Here is a 25511-nt window from a genome sequence, read left to right on the forward strand (position 1 = left end):
CCACTCTCCAAGCCATCCCGGTCACTGCTCCACCTCCTCTGCTGAGCCGGGGAGGGCTGCAGACTACCTACCACATGACTCCTCCGATACATGTGGAGTCACCAGCGGCTTCTTTTCACCAGACAGTGAGGAGTTTCGCCAGGGGAACATAGCGCGTGGGAGGATCATGCTATTCCCTCCAGTTCCCCCTACCCCCCAAACAGGCGCCCCGACCGTCCAGAGGAGGCGCTAGTGCAGTGACCAGCACACACACCCACATCCGGCTTCCCACCCGCAGACACATCCAATTGTGTCTGTAGGGACGCCCGACCAAGCCGGAGGTAACACGGGGATTCAAACTGGTGATCCCCGTGTTAGTAGGCAATCAAATAGACTGCTACGCTTCCTGGACGCCTGGCAGACTTTTTAACAGACCCTGATAGGCTGCAGAGCTTCCCCAACCTGCTGATGGTGGTTGAGCTGATCCTTGTGCTCCCACTATCCACTGCTGGGCCTGCGAGCGTGGCTTCAGTGCCATGAAGTGCATTAAAACAGATTGGCAGAGCAACCTTTCAGTTGATATAGTAGTGTGGAAACTGCTATACATTAGCAGTGAGGGGCCAGCAGCTGCCAATTTCAATGCGGAGCGGGTTGTACAAAGATAGCTATCAGTAGGGCAGAGAGCATGTCGGTGTAATTAAGATTTGTATTTGTATGGTTACATTAGGTTTATGGATGTGAAGCATCTGGTATAATCTGTTCACTCACTCAATCACTCACAGTTAATGAGTCCACCTCTAGGGAGAAGGAGAGATGGATGGACGGAGGGGATGGGTCATACCATTTTCGATATGCAAGAATGTTTGTTGCCACACACCTATGACACAGTGTGTTCCTATGTTTCATTTACTTAAAGATTAGACATAACAGTTAACTATAGTCTTTGTTGTTATTTGATAACCGCTAATAAATAAAACAATTTGTATAGGGGCGGGCAAGTAAAAATTGACTTCGGGCAAGTAGATTTCTGACCCGCTTGCGTGAATAAAAACATTAACATTGAACCCTGTACAGGCTCTCGTAATATCACGCATTGACTACTGCAACTCCTTACTGGAAGGCCTCCCTGCATATACGTTCAAACCTCGGCAGATGATCCAGAATACAGCCAGCCCAAAACAGCACATATCACCCCACTCTTCATATCCCTCCCGACTCCCAGTTGCTGCCCGCATCAAATTCAAAACCCTGACACTTGCTTACAAAACAGCAACCAAACAAAACAGCTCCTGCCTACCTGAACGCCCACATTCAGGTCTATGCTCCCTCCCACTCACTACGCGCTACCCACTTAGCCCTAAGTCGCTGGCTACACTTTTCTCTTCTGTAGTTCCATGATGGTGGAACCAGTTACCAAACTCTTTTCGATCAGCAGAGTCCCTCTTAAATCTTTAAGAAAAGACTAAAGACCCAGCTCTTTTACAAACACCTCTGCACTTGGACTGAAGAAAAAACAAATCTGCTTCTATGCATTCTATACATTGCCTATGTGCATTGCCTATTGGCACCTATGTTCTATTGGACTTGACGTTAGCTTCATGGCATCTACTCTTGTTGTTTTCTCCTGCCTAGACCCATGCTTGTGTTGTATTAGCTCTCAGATGTACGTCGCTTTGGATAAAAGCAGCTGCTAAATGAAATTGTAAATTGTAAAAAACTTTATTTAGAGCTTACTTGTATTTTTAACTCTTTAAGTGTCTGATTGGCTGAGACAATAAGTGCTTTCTCTCCTCGGAGCTTCCTATGCCGTGTGCTTCTCCTGATTCCTCCCGTTTTGCCCACACTGGCAGTGGGGGTATGACCTGCTGCGGCTGCAGTACTGCCATCATTCAGCTTCAGGCGCTTCACCCCATCCTCTGACTGGAAGAAAAAGTCATGTGATCAGGGTGTATGTACCAAACAATGACAGTATCACATTTTCATATCAATAATATCTGTTATTCAACCTGTGTGACAATTGTATGCAGTGTTCCTCAGGTTACCCATTAGATGGCAGTTGATCATGATGACCAACTTACTTGCATGAAGCTGGGGTCCTTCTCTCCATCCACCTTTTGCGGTTCTTCCTTCTCCTCTTCTGCCTCCGAGCTGCTTGCATTAATTTCTGGTGCTGCCTCCCTTATTATCTATACAATACACATGGAGACAGACAAAGCCAATGTCCTTATGTATGTGTATATATTTGACAGTAAATTATACTAGTTGTTCTTATTTTGTGGACTTGTACAAAGTCTAGTCCTAGACTTAAACTACATAGTTGGATTTTTGTTGTTGGATTTTTTTTAAACTTTATAGGTTTTTTCCCCTTAAAAATATACACACAAACATTAAAACACCCCTCCTCCCGAACACACAGAAAAAAAAGAAAACAAGCAAACCAGAGAGAGATAAAAAAAAACAAACAAACAAAATCATCAATTAAACATGTATGTAAACAGGGCGTCCGGGTGGCATGGCGGTCTATTCCATTGCCTACCAACACAGGGATTGCTGTTCGAATCCCCATTACCTCGGGCTTGCCTACAAACACAATTGGCCGTGTTGGCGGGTGGGGAGCCGGATGTGAGCATGTGTCCTGGTTGCTGCACTAGCGCCTCCTCTGGTCGGTCAGGGGTGCCTGTTCGGGGTGAGGGGGAACTGGGGGGGTAGCATGATCTTCCCATGCGCTACGTCCCCCTGGTGAAATTCTGTCAGGTGAAAAGAAGCGGCTGGCGACTGCACATGCATCGGAGAAGGCATGTGGTAGTCTGCAGCCCTCCCCGGATCAGCAGAGGGGGTGGAGCAGCGACCAGGACGGCTCGGAACAGTGGAGTAATTGGCCAAATACAATTGGGAAGAAAAAGGGGCGGGGGACCTCCCCCCCAAAAAAAGCATGTAGGAAAACAAAGGGGCTTTGTTTGTTGCAATTACGAGAACCACTCAATAGTCAGACAGCTAGTGCTAAGTACATATATGCACACAAACATGCACACATAAACACACACAAAAATATATACAGTGTATACACATACTACATATACACAAATAAAGAGATATACATACCTACACATCTCAATAGACATATTTAAGTACAGGCGGACAGGCTCATCGACAATAACACACAAATAAGGCATTTATTCGAGCTAAATTATCCTGATTTTTTCAATTTCCCCAAAAGGATTTCCCTTTTGAGGACTGGGGAGCAGCATGTGCTGAAGCACAAACAAAAACTGTGACTACTCGGCTCAAATTGCTGCAATATACCTGGCTGATGAGGACATACAGTGCATCCGGAAAGTATTCACACCCCTTCACTTTCCCCACATTTTGTTATGTTACAGCCTTATTCCAAAATGGATTAAATTCCTTTTTTTTCTCATCAACCTACACACAATACCCCATAATGACAAAGTGAAAAAGGTTTTGTAGAAATTTTTGCAAATTTATTAAAAATAAAAAACTGAAATACTGCATGTACATAAGTATTCACACCCTTTGCTATGACACTCAAAATTGAGCTCGGGTTCATCCTGTTTCCACTGATCATCCTTGAGATGTTTCTACATCTTGATTGGAGTCCACCTGTAGTAAATTCAATTGATTGGACATGATTTGGAAAGGCACACACCTGTCTATATAAGATCCCACTGTTGACAGTGCATGTCAGAGCAGAAACCAAGCCATGAAGTCAAAAGAATTGTTTGTGGACCTCCGAGACAGGATTGTATCGAGGCACAGATCTGGGGAAGGGTACAAAAAGATTTCTACAGCTTTGAAGGTCCCAAAGAGCACAGTGGTCTCCATCATTTGTAAATAGAAGAAGTTTGGATCCACCAGGACTCTTCCTAGAGCTGGCCACCCAGCCAAACTGAGCAATCGGGGGAGAAGGGCCTTGGTCAGGGAGGTGACCAAGAACCCAATGGTCACTCTGACAGAGCTCCAGCGTTCCTCTGTGGAGATGGGAGAATCTTCCAGAAGGACAACCATCTCTGCAGCACTCCACCAATCAGGCCTTTATGGTAGAGTGGCCAGACGGAAGCCTCTGCTCAGTAAAAGGCACATGACAGCCTGCTTGGAGTTTGCCAGAAAGCACCTAAAGGACTCTCAGACCATGAGAAACAAGATTCTCTGGTCTGATGAAATCAAGACTGAACTCTTTGGCCTGAATGCCAAACGTCACGTCTGGAGGAAACCAGGCACCTCTCATCACCTTGCTAATACCATCCCTACAGTGAAGCATGGTGGTGGCAGCATCATGCTGTGGGGATGTTTTTCAGCGGCAGGAACTGGGAGACTAGTCAGGATCGAGGGAAAGATGAATGGAGCAAAGTACAAAGAGATCCTTGATGAAAACCTGCTCCAGAGCGCTCAGGACCTGACTGGGGCGAAGGTTTACCGTTCAACACGACAATGACCCTAAGCACACAGCCAAGACAACGAAGGAGTGGCTTCGGGACAAGTCTGTGAATGTCCTTGAGTGGCCCAGCCAGAGTCCAGACTTGAACCCCATTGAACATCTCTGGGAAGACCTGAAAATAGCTGTGCAGCGACGCTCCCCATCTAACCTTACAGAGCTCGAGAGGATCTGCAGAGAAGAATGGGAGAAATACCCCAAATATAGGTGTGCCAAGCTTGTAGCTTCATACCCAAGAAGACTTGAGGCTGTAATCGCTGCCAAGGGTGCCTCAACCAAGTACTGAGTAAAGGGTGTGAATACTTATGTACATGCAATATTTCAGTTGTTTATTTTTAATAAATTTGCAAAAATTTCGACAAAACCTTTTTCACTTTGTCATTATGGGGTATTGTATGTAGATTGATGAGAAAAAAACGAATTTAATCCATTTTGGAATAAGGCTGTAACATAACAAAATGTGGGGAAAGTGAAGGGGTGTGAATACTTTCCGGATGCACTGTATGTGACACTAGAAAAGCTACACAAGTATAATAGTGCCATCCTGGACTTGTGTATCAGGTGTGGACAGGAGAAAGAGACCTTTTTTCACTGTGTCTGGGAATGCAATAAAGTTAAACAGTTTTGGAGGGAGATTAAACAAGCTCTGGAGAGTATATCGGGCATACTCTTTAACACTTGACCCTGTTTTTCATTTTAGGTTTACACCCTGATAAACATCATACACCTAGGAAAGATACTGCTGCCTTGGATCTTAGTTTACTGCTTGCAAAATGAGTTATTTCACTCTCGTGGAAGAAGACCAGAAAACCAAAATTCATTAACTGGATTAAAGAATTGTCCATAGCTTTACCTCTGGAAAAGATTACTTACATTATGAAAGGTAAACAATCGCTCTTTGAAATTGGGGTCCTTTTATACAATATATGGAGGATGTGGATCTAAGTAATGTGATGAATGTGGCAGATGAGGTATAAATGTAAGTGGTCCTCTGTGGTTGATTGAATTAACGCCTCTAAGTACTTGATTGTTCTGTTCCATGTGAACTGTGTCTTTGAGCTTGATTAATGACGTACAAATAATGAAAGGAAGACATGAATATAACAATAGGGGAACCCTTGTGAAAAGCAGAGAAACTCATTTGATTTTTATTTATTTTAATTATTTTCATTTTATTTATTACTATTTATTTTTTTATTTACATATGTTTACATGTTTATTTATACATTTTTTTATTGTTATTTGGATTCTGTTATTATCTTCCAAATGTCTGACATGTAAGGGAAGGCCTAATTTTAATATTGGACAATAATCTATTTGCCTTTTGACATCTCTCTTGCTGGATGAGCACTCATTTGTTTCTTTGTTGTTGGAAGTAATTTAAAAATATTAATAATAAAGATACTGCTGGAAAAAAAAAGTTAATTAACTTACATGATGTCTGTACTCACTTTTCTGCTAGCCCTAATCTTCTAAAATACAAATGAAGGATATGGTACATACAGCTTCGGCTTACCATCTTATCTTCGATGACCTTGCGGACATAAATGGTGGCCTGGGTGTACTCTCTCAGGTCCCTCTGCTGCTGGAAGATGAAGCCCTCTCTGCAGTCCCAACACAGCTCTAGGCACACACACAGACACAGGCCAACAGCAAACTCAGTGGGAAGCTGAGGTGGCAACATTTTGAACTGGACACATGAAGACCATAATTAGGCATAACTTTTCTGAAAAAGACAACCAAAAGTGGTAATTATCTTTACTCATAGAGCATTTATCAAAATGGACAGCGTTTAACAAGGCATGGATTACCGTAGACAGGAAATTGCACACCGAAAAAATTAAAACAAAATAGATTTTGGTTTAAGGAAAAAAAATGTGTCAAAAATGTGTTTTAATGTGTTTTGTACATTTTGAACATTTTGTTGGTGGGACTGCTGGATGGATGGAAAAACGTTTGTTCCCTTTGTACTAAGCCTGGACTGTGGAATGACCAAGAGAGCCCTGCCCAAGGATCTCAGGCTGCTCATCTGGGGTCAAATGTAGATAATAGTCTGGTACAAGTTGAAGATGTAACTTAAAGATTATCAAGTGTATTTGGGAGGCACAACAGACTAATATGTTAGCCTCTAAACACTCAGTGGTTTTAGCCGCAGTGTTACGTCTGGCTCTGACAGGTGTTGTGAAACATAATTGACTGCGTCCAGCGAGTGCAATTAGTGACTGTCAAAGATGGTGAAGTGCCTGCACAGCTGATGGTGGATCTGGGGGAAATTGTTTGAGCTTCATTCACCCAGAGAACTAGAGTTGAGCTAAATACTAGCATGAAACGAGTATCCAGTACGGATAATGTACTTTTTATGAGCACGAGTATTATCTGAGTAAAATGTGTCAATATCCGCACTCGTGATGAAGGAAAATCCTCATTGGGTAGCTGTGTCCATATCGTTCCAGGATAAGCCAGCCACATACACAGTTCCTCCCCTATGTATGTGCAGATTGTTGAATAAAATTTGGTTATAAAAAAAACAAAAATTAAATAAACCATGGCAAAATGCAAACTGTGTGAGCAGGTCACAGTAAAACACATCATCTGAAAAAAATAAAAAAAATAAAACAATCTATAAAAAAGTTATGTTGAGTATGAAAACTAGTTCATGCATTTTGCTTCATACTTAATATCACGTGTTGTGTTCATTGACTCACTCAAGTTTATTCACTCAAGTTTATAAAAAACCTGTTCTGTAAATAGTTTGCTTAGTCTTGTGATCAAACACATTGATCTGAAGCTCAATTCTGAGGCTGTTCTGCAAATAGTTTACTAATAAACAAATATAGCAACTTCTGATAAACCATTTCAGGTTTAAAATTTCAACTTCCAGTTAGGCCCAGCCCATTTCCTGTTCAAGCCCCGTCCATGCAGAGTACGGATATGGATACAGATAATTTAGTTGGTTGAACAGATATAGATAATTGTGTACTCAATCATCCCTACAGAGAACGTGTATCGGAGCACACACATAGTAGTCTACATCCTCCCAAACCACCATAAGAGTTGTGCAACTGAAAGAATTTAGGAGAACAATCTATCCCATACTGTGTTGTCCATTGAAATTAGGCTATAATTGGAGTGATATGCTGTATTTAGCATTCTAAGTCTATTTGTTAAGAAACCCAGCCACTGAGGATGCACAAGCCAGTGCATTCTTAGTGCCAGTCCCAAGCCCGGACAAATGGGGAGGGTTGCGTCAGGAAGGGCATCCGGCGTAAAATCTTTGCCAAATCAAATATGCAGATCATAAATAAGATTTCCATACCGGATCGGTCGAGGTCCGGGTTACCAACGACCGCCACCAGTACTGTTAACCAGCAGGGTGCAGGTGGAAACTATGCTACTGTTGGGTGAAGGAGAAGGAGAGGGGGAAGGCATGTCCAGAGGCAGCTAGAGAGGAGGAAGGGTAGGCGTGTGGAGGTGAGAGTCGGAACTTTGAATGTTGGCACTACGACTGGTAAAGGGAGAGAGCTGGCTGATATGATGGAAAGAAGAAAGGTAGGCATACTGTGTGTGCAAGAGACCAGGTGGAAGGGGAGTAAGGCCAGGAGTATCGGAGGTGGGTTCAAACTCTTCTACCATGGTGCGAATGGGAGGAGAAATGGGGTAGGGGTAATTCTGAAGGAAGACTATGTCAAGAGCGTGTTGGAGGTGAAGAGAGTGTCAGACAGAGTGATGAGTATGAAGCCGGAAATTGAAGGTGTATTGCTGAATGTTATCAGCGCATATGCCCTGCAAGTTGGGTGTGAGATGGACGAGAAAGAAGAATTCTGGAGTGAGTTGGACGACGTGGTGGAGAGGGTACCCAAGGAGGAGAGAGTGGTGATTGGAGCGGACTTCAATGGACATGTTGGTGAAGGAAACAGGGGTTGTGGTGAATACATATTTCAAGAAGAGGGAGGAACACAGGGTGACGTACAACAGTGGAGGAAAGTGCACGCAGGTGGACTATATCTTATGTAGAAGGCGCAACCTAAAAGGGATTGGAGACTGCAAGGTGGTGACAGGGGAGAACGTAGCTAGGCAGCGTCGGATGGTGGTCTGTAGGATGACTTTGGAGACCAAGAAGAGGAAGCGAGTGAAGACACAGCCGAAGATCAAATGGTGGAAGTTGAAGAAAGAAGGCTGTTGTGTGGAGTTCAGGCAGGAGTTAAGACAGGCACTAGGTGGTAGTGAAGAGTTGCCAGATGGCTGGGCAACCACTGCAAAAATAGTGAGGGAGACAGCTAGGAAGGTACTTGGTGTGTCATCAGGACAGAGGAAGGAAGACAAGGAGACTTGGTGGTGGAATGAGGAAGTACAGCAAATTATACGGAGGAAGAGGTTGGCAAAGAAGAAGTGGGATAGTCAGAGAGATGAAGAAAGTAGACAGGAGTACAAGGAGACGCAGCGTAAAGCGAAGAGAGCGGTGGCAAAGGCAAAGGAAAAGGCATATGGTGAGTTGTATGACAGGTTAGACACTAAGGAAGGAGAAAAGGACTCGTACCAATTGGCTTGACAGAGGGACCGAGCTGCGAAGGATGTGCAGCAGGTTAGGGCGATCAAGGATAGAGATGGAAATGTACTGACAAGCGAGGAGGTGTGCTGAGAAGGTGGAAGGAGTACTTTGAGGGGCTGATGAATGAAGAAAATGAGAGAGAGAAGGTTGGATGATGTAGGGATAGTGAATCAGGAAATTCAGTGGATTAGCAAAGAGGAAGTGAGGGCAGCTATGAAGAGGATGAAGAGTGAAAAGGCAGTTGATCCTGATGAAATACCTGTTGAGGCATGGAGATGTTTAGGAGAGATGGCAGAGGCGTTTTGAACTAGATTGTTTAACACAATCTTGGAAAGTGAGAGGATGACTGAGGAGTGAAGAAGAAGCATACTGGTACCGATTTTCAAGAACAAGGGCGATGTGCAGAACTGTAGCAACTACAGAGGTATAAAGTTGAGTAGCCACAGCATGAAGATTTGGGAAAGAGTAATAGAAGCTAGGTTAAGAGGAGAGGTGATGATTAGCAAGCAGCAGTATGGCTTCATGCCACAAAAGAGCACCACAGATGCGATGTTTGCCTTGAGAATGTTGATTGAGAAGTATAGAGAAGGCCAGAAAAAGTTGCATTGTGTCTTTGTAGATTTAGAGAAAGCATACGACAGGGTGCCGAGAGAGGAGGTGTGGTATTGTATGAGGAAGTCGGGAGTTGCAGAGAAGTATGTAGGAGTGGTGCAGGATATGTATGAGGGAAGTGTGACAATGGTGAGGTGTGCGGTTGGAATGACAGATGGGTTCAAGGTGGAGGTGGGATTACATCAAGGATCGGCTCTGAGCCCTTTCTTGTTTGCAACGGTGATGGACAGGTTGACGGACAAGATCAGGCAGGAGTCTCCATGGACGATGATGTTTGCAGATGACATTGTGATCTGTAGCGAGAGTAGGGTGCAGGTTGAGGAGAGCCTGGAGAGGTGGAGGTATGCACTGGAGAGAAGAGGACTGAAAGTCAGTAGGAGCAAGACGGAATACCTATGCGTGAATGAGAGGGAGGACAGTGGAATGGTCAGGATGCAAGGAGTGGAGGTGACAAAGGCATATGAGTTTAAAAACTTGGGGTCAACTGTCCAAAGTAACGGGGAGTGCAGTAGAGAAGTGAAGAAGAGAGTGCAGGCAGGATGGAGTGGGTGGAGAAGAGCGTCAGGAGTGATTTGCGACAGAAGCGTACCAGCAAGAGTTAAAGGGAAGGTTTACAGGATGGTTGTGAGACCAGCTATGTTATATGGTTTGGAGACAGTTGCACTGACGAAAAGACAGGAGGTAGAGCTGGAGGTGGCAGAGTTGAAGATGTTAAGATTTTCACTGGGAGTGACGAAGAAGGACAGGATTAGGAATGATTATATTAGAGGGACCGCTCAAATTGGACGGTTTGGAGACAAAGCAAAAGAGGCAAGATTGAGATGGCTTGGACATGTGTGGAGGAGAGATGCTGGGTATATTGGGAGAAGGATGCTGAATATGGAGTTGCCAGGAAAGAGGAAAAGAGGAAGGCCAAAGAGGAGGTTTATGGATGTGGTGAGGGAGGACATACAGGTGGCTGGTGTGACAGAGGAAGACGCAGAAGACAGGAAGAAATGGAAACGGATGATCCGCTGTAATACCCCTAATGGAAGCAGCCAAAAGTAATAGTAGTAGTAGTCTATTTGTTAAGAAAGCTGTACGCTGGATATACACTGATCCGCCAAAATATTAAAACCACCTGCCTAATATTGTGTAGGTCCCCCCTCATGCCATCAAAACAGCTCTGACCCATCGAGGCATGGACTCCACAAGACCTCTGAAGGTGTCCTCTGGTAACTGGCACCAAGACGTTAGTAGCAGATCCTTTTTAGTCCTGTAATTTGCAAAGTGGAGCCTCCATGGCTCGGACTTGTTATTCCAGCACATCCCAGATGCTTGTTCGGATTGGGATCTTGGGAATTTGGAGGCCAAGGCAACACCTTGAACTCTTAGTCATGTTCCTCAAACCATTCCTGAACAAACTTTGCTGTGTGGCAGGGTGCATTATCCTGCTGAAAGAGGCCACAGCCATCAGGGAATATCGTTGCCATGAAGGGGTGTACTTGGTCTGCAACAATGTTTAGGTAGGTGGTACATGTCAAAGTAATATCCACATGAATGCCAGGACCCAAGTTTTCCCAGCAGAACTTTGCCCAGCGCATCATTGCTTCCACCGGCTTGCCTTCTTCCCATATTGTATCCTGGTGCCATCTTTTACCCAGGTAAAAGACGCACACGCACCTGGCTGTCTACATGTAAAAGAAAATGTGATTCATCAGACAAGGCCACCTTCTTACATTGCTCCATGGTCCAGTTCTAATGCTCATGTGCCCACTGTAGGTGCTTTCGGTGGTGGACAGGGGTCATCATGGACAGTCTGACTGGTCTGCAGCTATTCAGCCCCATACGCAGCAAGCTGTGATGCACTGTGTGTTCTGACACCTGTCTATCATAGCCAGCATTAACTTTTTCTAAAATTTGCACTACAGTAGCTCTTCTGTGGGATTGGACCAGATGGGCTAGCCTTCACTCCCCTCGCGCATCAGTGAGTCTTGGACGCCCATGGCCCTGTTCCTGGTTTGCCGTCCTTGGACTTCTTTTGGTAGGTACTGACCACTACATATGGGAACACCCCACAAGACCTGCAATTTTGGATATGCCCTGACCCAGTTGTCTAGCCATCATTATTTGGCCTTTGTTAGAGTCACTCAGATCTTTACGCTTTCCCATTTTTCCTGCTTCCAACACATCAACTTCAAGAACTGACTTCACTTGCTGCCTCATATATTCCACCCATTTACAGGTGCCATTGTAATGAGATACACAATGTTATTCACTTACCTGTCAGTGGTTTTAATGTTTTGGATGACCGCTGTATGTTCACCGACTTTGACAGGTGTACAGGGAGTTACAATAGTAAGCAAATGACAAGATATTGGAATGGATGACAAAAGAGTAAAAAACCAGAAAATTCTGGTGAAAACCCCGACCCCAATGTTCAGATTCTTACCAGGCTGAGTGCTGTACTGTGTTGTGGAGCCACTGGGCATGGTCTGACTCGAGCGGTGGATGGAGATTGGCTGATCCACAATGAAGAGTTTACTAATCACCTCCCATTCGCTGGGCCAGAGCAGAGCTATACTGTGCAGGAAAAACATCTCCACATGAGACTACAGTGTTTCCCCAAAGATAAATGTCAATGGTCACTCAAAAAAAAAATTAATAAAGTTCTGAGTTATTGATAAATATCAAGTCTTGACTTAGTTTTCAATTACTTGCACCCCCTTTTTCTCCGTATTCTGCTGGTGCCTATGATGGATTAATGGAGCAGGCTTCCTGTCACCTAATCATCCCTTGAAATAATTGAAATAACAGTACTATTATATATATATATTAGGGTTGGGACTTTAACGCGTTAATTCGATAATTAATTATAGGAAAAATAACGGCGTTAAAAAAAATTAACGCATTTTATCGCATTTTTACACTCCAGTCAACACGGAATGCTTCTCAGTGCACTCGTTTCTGGCATACGGATTATACCGATGCACCGAGTGACGTCAGTCAAGCGGAAGGCGGAGTAGGTTAGGCTAACAAGTTAGTATGCTAACAACAGATGTGATAGACGAAAAGGATGACACCGCGTTGCTTAGCTCTGTGGATGGGAAATTTACGTTTAAAAAACGGTCGGATGGAAGCCTAGATAAGAGCACTGTTGTGTGCAGACTCTGCAACAAAGAGTTGGCATTCCACCGCAGTTATTCAAGCCTCCGGTACCACCTAAATGCGAAACACGTTGCAGCTAGTACGAACACCGGAGCTAACGCTAACGCTAGTGCTCCTATATATTACAACCAAGCAGTCGCCAACCGACTCTCCACCAGATGATGGGTTTCAAAGCCAAGATGAGTAAGTCCACGTCTGATAAATTAACAAACTCACTGGCGAAATGGATTGGTGTGGACTGTAGACCACTTTCAGAGGTAGAAGATCAGGGGTTACAAAAAGTACTGTGTTTACAAAATAAACTTGTTTTGAACAAAATAAACAGGATTTTGTTGTTTAAACTTATGTCTGTGTCTATTCATTGATTTAGTCATCTACCAAGACCGGTTTGAATTGAAAAATGTTGCTTCTGGTGTCAAATATCGATATGCGATTAAAATGCGATTAATTACGATTAATTAATTACAAAGCCCATAATTAATTCGATTAATTTTTTAATCAAGTCCCACCACTGATATATATATTTCCCCCAATTTCTCCCCAGTTGTATCCGGCAAATTACCCCACTCTTCTGAGCCGTCCCGATCTCTGCTCCACCCCCTCTGCTGAGCCAGGAAGGGCTGAAGACTACCACATGCTGCCTCCAATACATGTTGAGTCACCAACCACTTCTTTTCACCTGACAGTGAGAATTTTCAACAGGGAACATAGCGCGTGGGAGGATCACGCTATTCCCCCCAGTTCCCCGTCCTCCCCCTGAACTGGTGCCCCGACTGACCAGAAGAGGTGGGATTGCAGCAACCAGGACACATATCCACATCCAGCTTCCCACCCCCAGACACAGCCAATTGTGCCTGTAGGGACTCCCGACCAAGCCGGTGGTAACATGGGGATTCGAACCATACATCCCCATGTTGGTAGGCAACGGAATAGACCGCCACGCCACCTGGACGCCCATAATAACATTATTCATCTAAGAATTTCATCCTGCATTGCAGTCATTATTACAATGACATACATTACACCAGGTGTGAATATCATCATTTTCACTCTTTAGGGCTTCACGGTAGAGCCGTTATGAGTAATTGAGTAGTTTGATTAACTTGATTATTAAAAATCCTCGATTACAATTTACTGCCTGAAAGTTTTGCTTCATCTTTTTATGGTTGGCTAAACATCCCTGGGCCTGCAGAACAACCACATAGGATGAAGCACTCAGATGATCATTCCTGTTGCATGCAGATGACGTAGCAGGAGCAAAAAAATTAAAGAAAATGCTGTGGTCTGCAAGCATTGTGAAATTGAACTTATTTAGCACAACAGCACATTGTCCATGCTGCAACACATCAACAGAAAGCATCCTGTCTATAAATTTATAATTTTACTGGTGCTTTTCTGTTTGCTCAAGGTCACATTACATTTAAAATATGTAATAAAACATGGACAACATTTAAGATCATAGACCAAAAAAGAAAAAGCATACCTTGAAGAGAGAGATATTTCATGATGGTGAGCAACAGAATATAAACTGTAGGGCGGAGTGAATCTTATACACTGTTGCTCTTGAATAAGACACTTTAAAGTATTTTTTCATCACTGATCAACTCAATTAATTGTAAGGATAATCAATAGATTAGTGATGGGCCTACCTACCTCTGTTGAACTTCTCTCATGTGATAAGCTATAGATTTCCTCAACTTATATATAAAGAGCACAAAGAATATTCTTTGTCATGCCTGTTCTGGCTTCCTATCACTAAAATTAAATAAACCTGTGAGGTGCATCGGTCAATATTATAGCACATAAGAAAGACCCTGAACATATAAGGATGATATATATAATAAGTAAAGAAATGATAATAAATAAAGAAAACAAGTGAATACAAACTTAGACCGTTTAACCAGCTTCCGTTATTTAATGACTCAATCACTTAATGGAGGCAGAGCAGTGGTGAGCTATGTGTATTCCTGCAGTACTGACAGTAACTGGGCTAAATGCCGGGTGGCATGAATAGGAACACTCACTGTTGGGCATCTCCATTGACCAGGGAGTCATAAGTGAACATGAAGCCTCCATGAGGACAAAGCAGCAGGCTATTGCCCACACTTGACACCGGAGACGATTTCGTAGGCCTCCTAGAAAATGCAAGGACAGATGTGTGCTTGTGAGAGAAATGCCCCATTCCTTAACCCAGCATGAAACGTTTGCCACCAAAGGATATTAGAATAGATTGTCTTGAAAAACTCGCCCCCCCCCCCCCCCGTGACTTTGAGTTCTCCTTTTCCAAATGTTGAATTCAGTCAAAAAAATAATAAAATAAAATAAATAATACCTTATGAATTTCCTCCACTCATCCACAAAGAATAAAGGGACAATGTGAAGTACATCTGTGCTCTGGAAAAACATAGAACGGGGTTAAACAGTTTCCTAGACATCAGAGACATCAGAAGATTTGGATGGCTAGGGGTTTGAGTCTCTTTACTGAGTGGTACCTGAGGCCAGCTGGTGAGTGTGGGCCTGTTCTTCTCCTGGAAGAGGTTGAGCAGCTGGTTCTTCTGGTCCAAAGCCATCATCTTACTGACCGCCTCGTTGTCCTTTTCTTCCTGTTCCAACATCTGGGCCAGGAACGGGGAAAGTGGTTGCAGATGAAAACAGATTACACAGTGTCATGCAAAAAGTATAGTCAATACTTAAGTCCATTTTGAAATAATGGGCAGTAAACAGGAGGTAACAGAATCCCACAATGATAATGTCGATATTCAAAGAAGTTTGAATCAGTTCATCTGGATACAACGTTTATTGACAGATATGTTTCATCATTCAACTGACATCTTCAGTCTAAACTAACTGCAGGTATTCACAGCCTTATAAACAATACAGTTGCACAACGACCAGTTTGATATGCAAATATGGGTGTGACCATTCACTAGAGTTTCAAATGGCCATGTGTACTATTCACAGAGGATTTGAGAATGTTTGTAATCACAGCACTGTAAGATGGCGACAGATGTAGTCTTGCCCCCCCGGTTCCGGGATGGTCATGCCCTCTTAGCATAGATGGCCTCTTTGACTCCCCATTCAAACCAGTGTTCCTCCCTATCAAGGATGTGCACATCCTCATCCTTGAAAGAGTGGCCACTGGCCTGTAGATGGGTGTAGACTGTGAAGTCCTGGCCTGACATGTTAGCTCTCCTGTGTTGTGCCATCCTCTTGGCCAGCATCTGTTTCATTTCCCTAATGTATAAGTCACTAAAATCTTCCTGGTACTTAACCGCGTACACTATATTGCTCTGTTTGTGCCAGGGGACCCAATCCTTGGAGTGGACCAGCTTCTGGCGGAGTGTGTTTTGGGGTTTGAAAGCAACTGAGACTTGGTGTTTGGAAAATACACGTCTCAGCTTTTCTGACACTCGCTGGGTGGCTCTAGATGTTACCAATGGGGGAAATGCAACATCAGTGAAGAACTTCAGAGAAGTTCAGAGATGAACTGAAGAAGACACTGATAGGTTAGTATACATTTTTATCTGGTGAAAAAATAAGTCTTGTCATTACAAATCTTAAAATGTCTTAAATTTTATAAATAGTAGGCCTTAAAAAGTCTTAAAGTTGAATTCATGGGGTTTTAATTTCATCTGTTTATTTTTGTAATAAAATGTTGTAAAACTCTTGGTCTACTGAACCTGATACTGTCTTTATATTTAACCTGATGGGAACGTGCCTATTGTAGATAAACCAAACTCACTTTATACTTGCCTGTCATACTCACCTGTAGAGAGAAATCCAAGAAAATTCTTGTACTTGCCTTCCCCAATTACTTTTAAAAAAGTAGGCCAATGATTAGATTTATTACAGTAGGACCTTGTTGTCTAACCTAAAGAAATAACAGTTCATAGAATCATCTCATTACTAACTTGCCATATTCCTACCTAACCCACATTCTTGCCTAAAACTAACCTCTGCACTGGGCCAAATATCCAGTACTTAAAACGCAATGCTCATTTGAATAAGAAAAAGATGACTTGTCTAAAAATCAGTCAAATTTTTTTTAAATTTGTCTTATAAAGTTCCTAAAATATTAAATTTAACTCTGATATGTGCCGACACCATATCCCTTTAAATCTAACCCAATCATTGTGTTTGTGTATTTGTTTGTGTTTTTCAGACACTTAGATCTCAGAGGTGGAGAACATGATGGACAGTGAAGGAGACGCAACTGACTCAGGGGCCATGAATGGGATCCACCTAGTGATTCGCCACCAGTCAAATAACCGCGCCTTCTGTCCTGCTACAAGGCTCACAAGCAGCGCCGCTCAGCCCAGGATTCAAGTATTGTAACACAGATTAGCAAATACTTTGATGCCATCTGTGACTCTGACACTGACAATGCACTTGTCTTCTGGGCCAAAAACCATGTCAGATTCCCACAACTCCACAATTTGGCATTGAAGGTGCTGTCAGTCCCTGTCTCCTCGGCACCAGTGGAGAGGGTTTTTAGTAGAGGGGGCTTTATAATGAGACCCTATTAGGCACGTTTAGGTCACAGAATGTTGCAATCTCTCATGTTTCTAAAACGCAACTAAACTCTACATTAAACTCATTTCCCATTGATGTAATGTTTGAGGCCATGTTTTTGTGGTGTTTAGCAACTACCCCTTCATGTGCTTATCCTTGGTGGTGAGCTTGGACTTATGAAGAGTTTTGCCACTGCAGTTTGTTCAGGTTTGAAACGTTGAATGTTTTGTTGAATGTTTTAAATGTTGAATGTTTGGCATGTGGTTAGCAAATTGCACACATTTATAAAAAGGCTTGCTGTTGGTTCAAAAAAAAAATTACTCTATTGTTTAGAAGAGAAAACATGGAAAGGGAGTGTTGAAGATGGTTAAGTTGCAGCTCCTTAGTGTTTGTTTGCATTTGCTTGTTCATAGAAAACAAAGGAAAATTCCCACACATAAAATTCGCCTTTGCAATGCCTTACGATTATTTTATCAAGACATTTCTCATGGTACACATTTACATACACACACATATATATGGCAATAAAAGAGGTAAATGAAGAGGAATCTTCATTTCTGTGGGTGTTTTTATGGGAATGTGGATCTTTCAGATCAATTTGAGGAGTGCCTATGGTTTGCATGTTCCACATTTTATCGAAAGTGTGTCATGCAGTGTGGGAGTTGCACTGGTCTGGTCCTGGTCTTGACTCGGTCTCGTTCTGTCTTGGTCTTAACTTGGTCTCAACCCCTCATAGTCTTGGTCGTGACTCAGTCTCACCCTGCCTTGGTCTTGACTTGGTCCCAACCCCTCAAAGTCTTGGTCTTGTCTCGGTCTCGATACACTCTGGTCTTGGTCATGACTTGGTCTCGGTTTAGGTGGTCTTGACAGCACAGGGAGGAAGTGTACACTTATTTTTTCCTACCCCTTATCAGCTACTCTTAAGACAATTCAGCTGCTATAAATTACAAAAAGGAAAAGAAAAAATATATATCCCAGATATCACTCGGTGTCATATGAAGGAAAATGAAAAAAAAAAAAACCCAACAACATCTAATTAGGAATGTTTGGAGATAAGTAAAACTTTAATGGTTAACACAACTCTTCATCATCCCTATATCTCTTGAAAATCAGTCCTTTGTACTTCTTGAACTGCGTAATGTTTGTACTTTGAGTTCCATGCTCAAACTGTTCCACAATTTTACTCCACAGATTGAAATGCCCATGCTCTTCAAATTTGTTCAAACACATAATTTCTTCAAGTTTAATTTCCCTCTCAAATTATATTCCCTTTCTCTATCTCAGAATATTTTTGTATATTACTCGGTAGCAGATTGTTTCTTTCCTTTAACATTATTTGTGCTGTGTTAAATTCTACTAAATCCTTGAACTTCAAGGCGTTTAGCTTGTTGGTGTGTTCACAATATCCTACATTATTAAGTATCGTTATGGCTCTTTTTTGTAGTATACATAATGGTTGTAGGTTGGTTTTGTAGGTGTTACCCCATACCACCACACAGTAGATCAGATATGGTAAAATAAATTAACAATACGGAGTGTGCAATGATTTATGATCCAGAATGTGGCTTGCTTTTCCCATGACGGCAATGCTCCTTGCCAGCTTTGCGCGCACATTATGTTATGTGAGGTTTCCAGCAGATTTTGTGGTTTAGTATCACGCCTAGAAATCTGTTTTCATATAATCCTTCTAGTTGGATATTGTCTATCACTACTTATACTCTGGTATTTATTAAGGGATTTCCAAACAACGTAAACTTTGTTTTGTCCAGATTTAAGGATAACTTGCTTTTGTCAAACCACCGTTTTAATTTTTCCATTTCTATTGTGGTCACCTCCAAAAGCTGCTGTAAATTCTCACCAGAATAAAATATATTTGTGTCATCAGCAAACAAAACACATTTTTAATATTTTTGATAGCTTGCTTGAATCATTTAAGTACAGAATGAACAGTTTTGGACCTAAAACTGACCCCTGGGGTACACCACAAGTAACATCCACGCATGACGATTTATGTTCACCTATCATTACAAACTGCTGCCTGTTACTTAAATAGCTTCTTAGCCAATTCTGAACTACCCCTCTGATACCATACCTTTCCAATTTGTCTATTAATCTATTGCGATCAATGGTGTCAAAAGCTTTTTTTTAGATCTATAAATATTCCCACAGCAAACTTTTTTTAGTTTATGCAGTTACTTATTTCTTCAATTAATTCAATGAACGCCACAGATGTGGATCTGTTTGTTCGAAACCCATACTGGCTATCAGTCAGCAGATTGTGCTTCTCAAGGAATTTTTCTAGTCTAGCAGCAAATAGTTTTTCCAATATTTTGGAGAATTGTGACAATAATGAAATCAGTCTGTAGTTAGTAAATTGGTGTCTATCTCTGGTTTTATATAAGGGTATGATTTTTGCGATTTTCATTTTGCTCGGAACTTTGCTAGATTGAAAGGACATGTTATAGATGTGGGTTAGTGGTTTTGCAACACATTCGATTACTTTTAGCTATTGTCATATCAATATCATTCCAGTCAGTAGATTTTTTTTGTTCTCGCATTTGTTTACATTCGCCACGATTTCCTTCTCTTCTACTGCACTAAGAAAAATGGAACTTGGATTTCTGTCCCCATATTCACTATCATTCCCCTCTATGATTGTTTGTGTGTCATTTTCTGCTAGTTTTGGATCCACATTTACAAAGAATCTGTTGAAGCCACTGACCACGTCTTCCACGTTATTTATAGTCTTATCATTATCTGTAAAATATTGAGGGCAGCTTGGGCTTCTAGATCCATTTCTAATAATACCATTCAGCACATTCCATATACCTTTCGTGTTGTTTTTATTGGTCCCTAACTCTTTATCATAGTACTCCTTCTTGCATATCCTCATAATGTTAGTTAGCTTGTTTTTATATTTTTGTATTTTATTTCTGCAATGGTTCTGCGCTTTATGAATTCTTTATAGAGCTTATTTTTTATGACAAGCGTCACATAGTCCCTTTGTGATCCATGGACTATCTTTACATTTCCGTTTACTGTTGAATTGTTCTATTCGGCAATTTTTATCAAATAAGGCCTGAAATATGTTTAGGAACGAATTCTAAGTTTTCCGTGTTTGTTTTCTTTGTACACTATATTCCAGTTATGTGTTAGCAATTCATTTTGAAAGCATTCATGGAGTCCTCTGTTCTTACTCTTACATATTTAACGTCGTTGGGAAATTTGTTCTTCCTAAAATTACAGTCATAGACTGTAAAAACTGGTAGATGGTCACTGATGTCATTTATTAAAAGCCTGCTCTCAGTGTGGCCTTGTATAATGTTTGTGAATATATTGTCTATTAGGTGGCAGTGTGGTGCGAGTCTGCTAGGTCTAGTGATTTTAGGATATAAACCCAAACTATACATTGTGTTAATGAATTCTTCTGTCTTATTGTGCTTATTTGGATTTAACAGGTCTATATTGAAATCCCCACATATGAACATATTCTTTTGTGTTGATTTTGAATACGTTTCTTCTATCCAGTCCTTAAAATATATCAATATTTGATCCTGGTCATCTGTATGTACAACTTATGATTACATTTTTCTTTTTTTTTTCCATACAGATTTCAATTGTGATACATTCCAGCACATCATCAACAGCTGTTGACATAACTTCTACCACCTTCTAATTGAGGCTGTTGCTCACATACAGAGCACCCCCCCTCCATTTTTGTTCCTCCTGTTCTTATAAGACAATTCGTCTTACTCATAAGACTTATAAGACAATTCAGATAACTCAAAATCAACACCTTTCTCAGGGCTAATCCATGTTTCAGAATAGGTTTCTACTGTTAATGTGCAAAATTGAAATTTTATGATCTGAGTTGACCATCATGTTAAACTGATCATCGGTGTAGCATAGACAGTTATTGTTGATGTTGTTTCAGAAATTATTTTCTGGGTCGATATCCTTTTCCATATCCTGTGATTTGTGTTCGGAATATTCGAATGTCTTTCATTCCTTTTTTTTTCATGTTCTCTAATCCATGCTGTTAGCTGATCATCAATGTCTCCAGCCTGCTGCCCAATGACTGCTGGGATAGGCTCCAGCATCCCTGCAACCCTGAGAGCGGGATAAGCGGTTTGGATAATGAATGAATGAATGAATGAACCTGTATTGTTTATAAGAGTGGGGATGCCTGCAGTCAGTTTAGACTGAAGATGTCACTTAGTTGAGTGATGAAACATATCTGTCAATAAATGTTGTATCCAGACAAACTGATTCAACCTTTGATTTTCTTACCTGGATTATTGAGCATGCATCAAGAGATAATGTTGATAGTTTTAATAGTCCTTTCCTTATATTGATACGCTTTAAGCATGCAATGAAGCAGCCATGAGAAATAGGAGACTAAGGGATTGTAAGATGATGAAGGCTATGTTGGTATGAGCAAAGTTTCTGTGGGGTTTACGGGGCTATACGTATACACTTTTTTTTCCAGCAAAGCAGTGCTTCAGGTTTGTGCAGTTCCACAAATTTATACGCAGGTGTTACCCATCAAAACCACAGTCTTTCAATGTATTCTGTAGATTTGTGTCTTGCTGGGGGACACCTATGCCCCTTTTCCATTACATGGTACCGGCTCGACTTGACGAGTGTCGTTTTCCATTACCGTAACAGTACCCCTCAGTGTAGCTGGTCTGCATTGATTTTGGTACACGCTCCAGTTTTTTTGGAACCTTGACAAAGGTGGTATCAGAAAAGTGGTAACAGTTATCAAAATGTTGGTACTTTCCAATAATGGAAAAAGAAAAAGTCGAGTCGAGTTGAGCTGGTACCATGTAGTGGAAAAGGGGCAGTAGACAGCACTTGTTGAGAGAGGTTAGATTATCCTAAACGGTAAAGGAATTCGACATCAGTTGTAAGTCCACTTCTACAATATTTAGGCTGACACCATTCTCAAATTGCCTCCCTGAGAGAAGTCAGCCTTCCTGAGTTAGTACATTGGTGTCCACTCACCAGGCACTGACGACAGGATTCGTGTTGTTGGGTGAACACTGGGGCTTTGGGGAAGTAGGCCCTAAGTTTGGTCCACACCTCTGATGACACTAGTCTCCTTTCAGTCTCCAGGATACTCAGGCCCCCTGGAACACACATGTGTACAATGTTAGAACAAACACATTCCACAGTAACTGAGCCATTTCAAAGTGTAGAGATTAACATGGGTACCTTACTTTCCTTACTATAAGATCACGTTTTTTTTACCTCGTCTGTTTGGTCCTGCAATTTATATTCCAAAGAAATTTAGTGTAATTTGCTCAGACGAATACACTACATTTCAACTACGTTTAATCTTGTGACTCAAATGAAAATACTGTACAACAGGACTGCATTGGGAACACAAATCTCCTGGGAGCAGGCAGGTAGTTTTAACTAGTGCTGCAGGATTTGGTGGAAAAAGCCATATTGCGATTATTGTGGACAATATCGCAATTTGCGATTGCGATATAACAAACGAATTTATACATATACAAATAATTTATTTTTATAGCTCAAAGTTGTTAAATGGCAGAACAAGCTTGTTTCGTGCTCAATGCACTCATATCTTTGCTCCTGAATTGTTGAGCTTTTTTCTACATCGACGGTTTCATTGCAACATCCTGTGGACATATACACAAATAATACAAATTTGTTGTGCTGCTGCGACATGCAGCGACTTTCATTTTGCATGTTTTATACAGTACCTCTTTCTGCTCAATATCACTGAGCTTGAATCCCAAATATCGCCATACAACAGACATTGCGTTTTTGTTTTCTTTGCCACCAGTTCATCAGCGTTAACCTGCTCGTAGTCATCAGTATCGATTTTTTCCTTCTTTCTGGTCTGCACACAGCACACCGGGTAGTCATGTGACTGTAGACTGCACATGCTTCACTGCCTCAACAGAGACTGATTGGTCATCTCTTAATTATGGGCATAGATATGCAGACTGCACACAAAAAGACATTCACACACGCACATTTAATGATTTAATTAAATCGCAGCCTTTTGCGGTTATATAATTGCACAGGCTGACATCGTGATTGCGATTAGATTAATCGTGCAGCACTAGTTTTAACTTTGCTGCGGGTGGGAGTGGGCAATCAAAAAAAAAAAACTGTGGGTCCCAGGATTTACCTAGCGCTAACCAGAAGGATGGAATCAACAAACGAAGTTTAAAAGAAGATCAAAGCAGGTCATTACAATACAAAAGAAAAACGAGGCAAATCTGACGCTTGGAAAATTTTCTCAGTTGTTACTAACAAATATGGAAAGGAACTGGACTTTGTTAGTTGCGACAAATGTGCAAAAGTATTGATCTAAACGGGCACAAATCTGGCACCTCTGGGTTGAGATGACATACCTGCTCCGTTCTCCATGGTCAAAGTAAGCGCTCCTTCAAAGATAAAGCACTTCTTCCTGCACATATTGAACAAGATACAACCGAGAAATGTGTCGCACTTTGCTGTAGACATTCGGCTGTATGACTTCGTCGCTGGGAGGAAGGCTTTATTGACATAGAATAGACAGCCTTTACTGTCATTGTACAGAATACAACGCTGATCAGTGCGTTCAAAGACACAGGGAGATGAAACAAAAAAAAACCTCAGCAAAACAAACAGCCATAGCCAACGATACATTCTAAAATAATAAGTAAAACAAATAAATACAATGTCATTTTCTAGAACAGGTATACTTATTGCACTAGAATAACTAATTATTGCACTAGTATGAACGCAATTATGCACTAGAAGGTAATTTCACTATGTTAATACCGACAGGTATGCGTCTCTTTATTAATACTACACAATAAAATAACGTGTTTTCCCTGCAGGACGAGAGAAGACACAAAATCAATGGAACTCTATTGTGCGGGCATGAATGGACAGAATGTTTGTGGGAGCGGGAGGTAATGGTCAGAAATGCAGTGGGACTGGGATTAAGAAGAGCCCAGTGCAAGGCTCTACTTTCTACTACTACTACTACTCGTACTACTTTCGGCTACTCCCGTTCCCGTTTCCATCTCTTCCTGTGCTCTGCATCTTCCTCTGTCACACCATCCTCAAAACCTGCCACACAAACCTCCTCTTTGGCCTTCCTCTTTTCCTCTTCCCTGGCAGCTCCATATTCGGCATCCTTCTCCCAATATACCCAACATCTCTCCTCCACACATGTCCAAGCCATCTCAATCTTGCCTCTTGCTTTGTCTCCAAACCGTCCAACCTGAGCTGTCCCTCTAATTGGACGGTGCAAGGCTCTACTGCACCACCATATAAATGCGACTTATACACCGAACCGAATATGTTTTTGTTTTTTTCCTCACAACAACACATGTTTTGCTGAGTGTGACTTATACTCCGGTGCGACTTGTAGTCTGGGAAATACGGTGGGTGTGCGTGTGTGTGTGTGTGTGTGTGTGTGTGAATGTGTTTGTGTGTGAGTGAGTGATAGTACCATGACTGCAAACAATGTCCTCATTAAAAGTCTTCATCTCCTCCTCGTTACTTTCAGGATGTTCTGGACCGTATGCAAAAACAAAACAACAAAAAACAAAAACATCATTAACCAGAGCAAAGACATTAGAGGCAAACTTCACATGCAGTATCAATCAGTCAGTATCAACACTGTATGGATACAGTGAGGTTATTTCAACACATCATTATCAAACGGTCACTATCTCAATGTCAGTTATAAATGGATCCCTTGTTTTATTTGAAATTCATTTGAGACATACTGATATCTGTGCTGTTATTTGCTTTCCTGTAGTACTTTCACAGACTTGGTTTGAAACTGACATGATGATGCCAGATGGTGTTAGCAAACCCAGCTGCATAGTCTTCATGCCACTACATCTGGGTTTCACTAATTTTAGCAATATCAGCTGAAATACATAATTATAATCAGCAGTTGCTCTGTCAAAGAAGGTTGAATCAGTTCATCTGGATACAATGTTTATTGACAGATATGTTTCATCACTCAACTAAGTGGCATCTTCAGTCTGAAGAAGCTGATTGAAGATGTCACTTAGTTGAGTGATGAATCATTATTTGTCAATAAACGTTGTATCCAGATGAACTGATAAAAACTTCTTTGATTTTCTTACCTGGATTATCGAGCATGCATCAAGACAAAACAATTGTTCTGGTTTTGATACAAAAAGCCATACGTTTTTGGATACATATTCCACTAAAGAACAAAATGAGTTTGCTGTGCACTTATCTTTAAAATAA

At 41.6% G+C, this 25511-nt stretch overlaps 1 protein-coding gene across 2 annotated transcripts in view; it reads right to left on the bottom strand.

Moving 5' to 3' along the window:
• The window catches only part of usp48 (ubiquitin specific peptidase 48), a 47469-nt gene that overhangs the window by 8542 nt on the left and 13416 nt on the right, over positions 1–25511 (bottom strand). Inside the window, exons 16-24 of one of the 2 annotated variants that reach the window (XM_056275135.1) lie at positions 24736–24798; positions 22260–22384; positions 15233–15355; positions 15073–15134; positions 14765–14875; positions 12025–12155; positions 5949–6055; positions 2058–2165; positions 1714–1899 (exon numbers count right to left, since the gene is read on the bottom strand). In XM_056275135.1, coding sequence (XP_056131110.1) covers positions 1714–1899; positions 2058–2165; positions 5949–6055; positions 12025–12155; positions 14765–14875; positions 15073–15134; positions 15233–15355; positions 22260–22384; positions 24736–24798 — 1016 coding nt within the window. Of the gene's footprint in view, positions 1–1713; positions 1900–2057; positions 2166–5948; positions 6056–12024; positions 12156–14764; positions 14876–15072; positions 15135–15232; positions 15356–22259; positions 22385–24735; positions 24799–25511 lie in introns of those variants that run through there. The other variant, XR_008809863.1, reaches the window with a different exon arrangement.

Source organism: Lampris incognitus, chromosome 2, assembly GCF_029633865.1.
Source record: "Lampris incognitus isolate fLamInc1 chromosome 2, fLamInc1.hap2, whole genome shotgun sequence".
In the NCBI taxonomy this organism is placed as follows: Eukaryota; Metazoa; Chordata; class Actinopteri; order Lampriformes; family Lampridae; genus Lampris; species Lampris incognitus.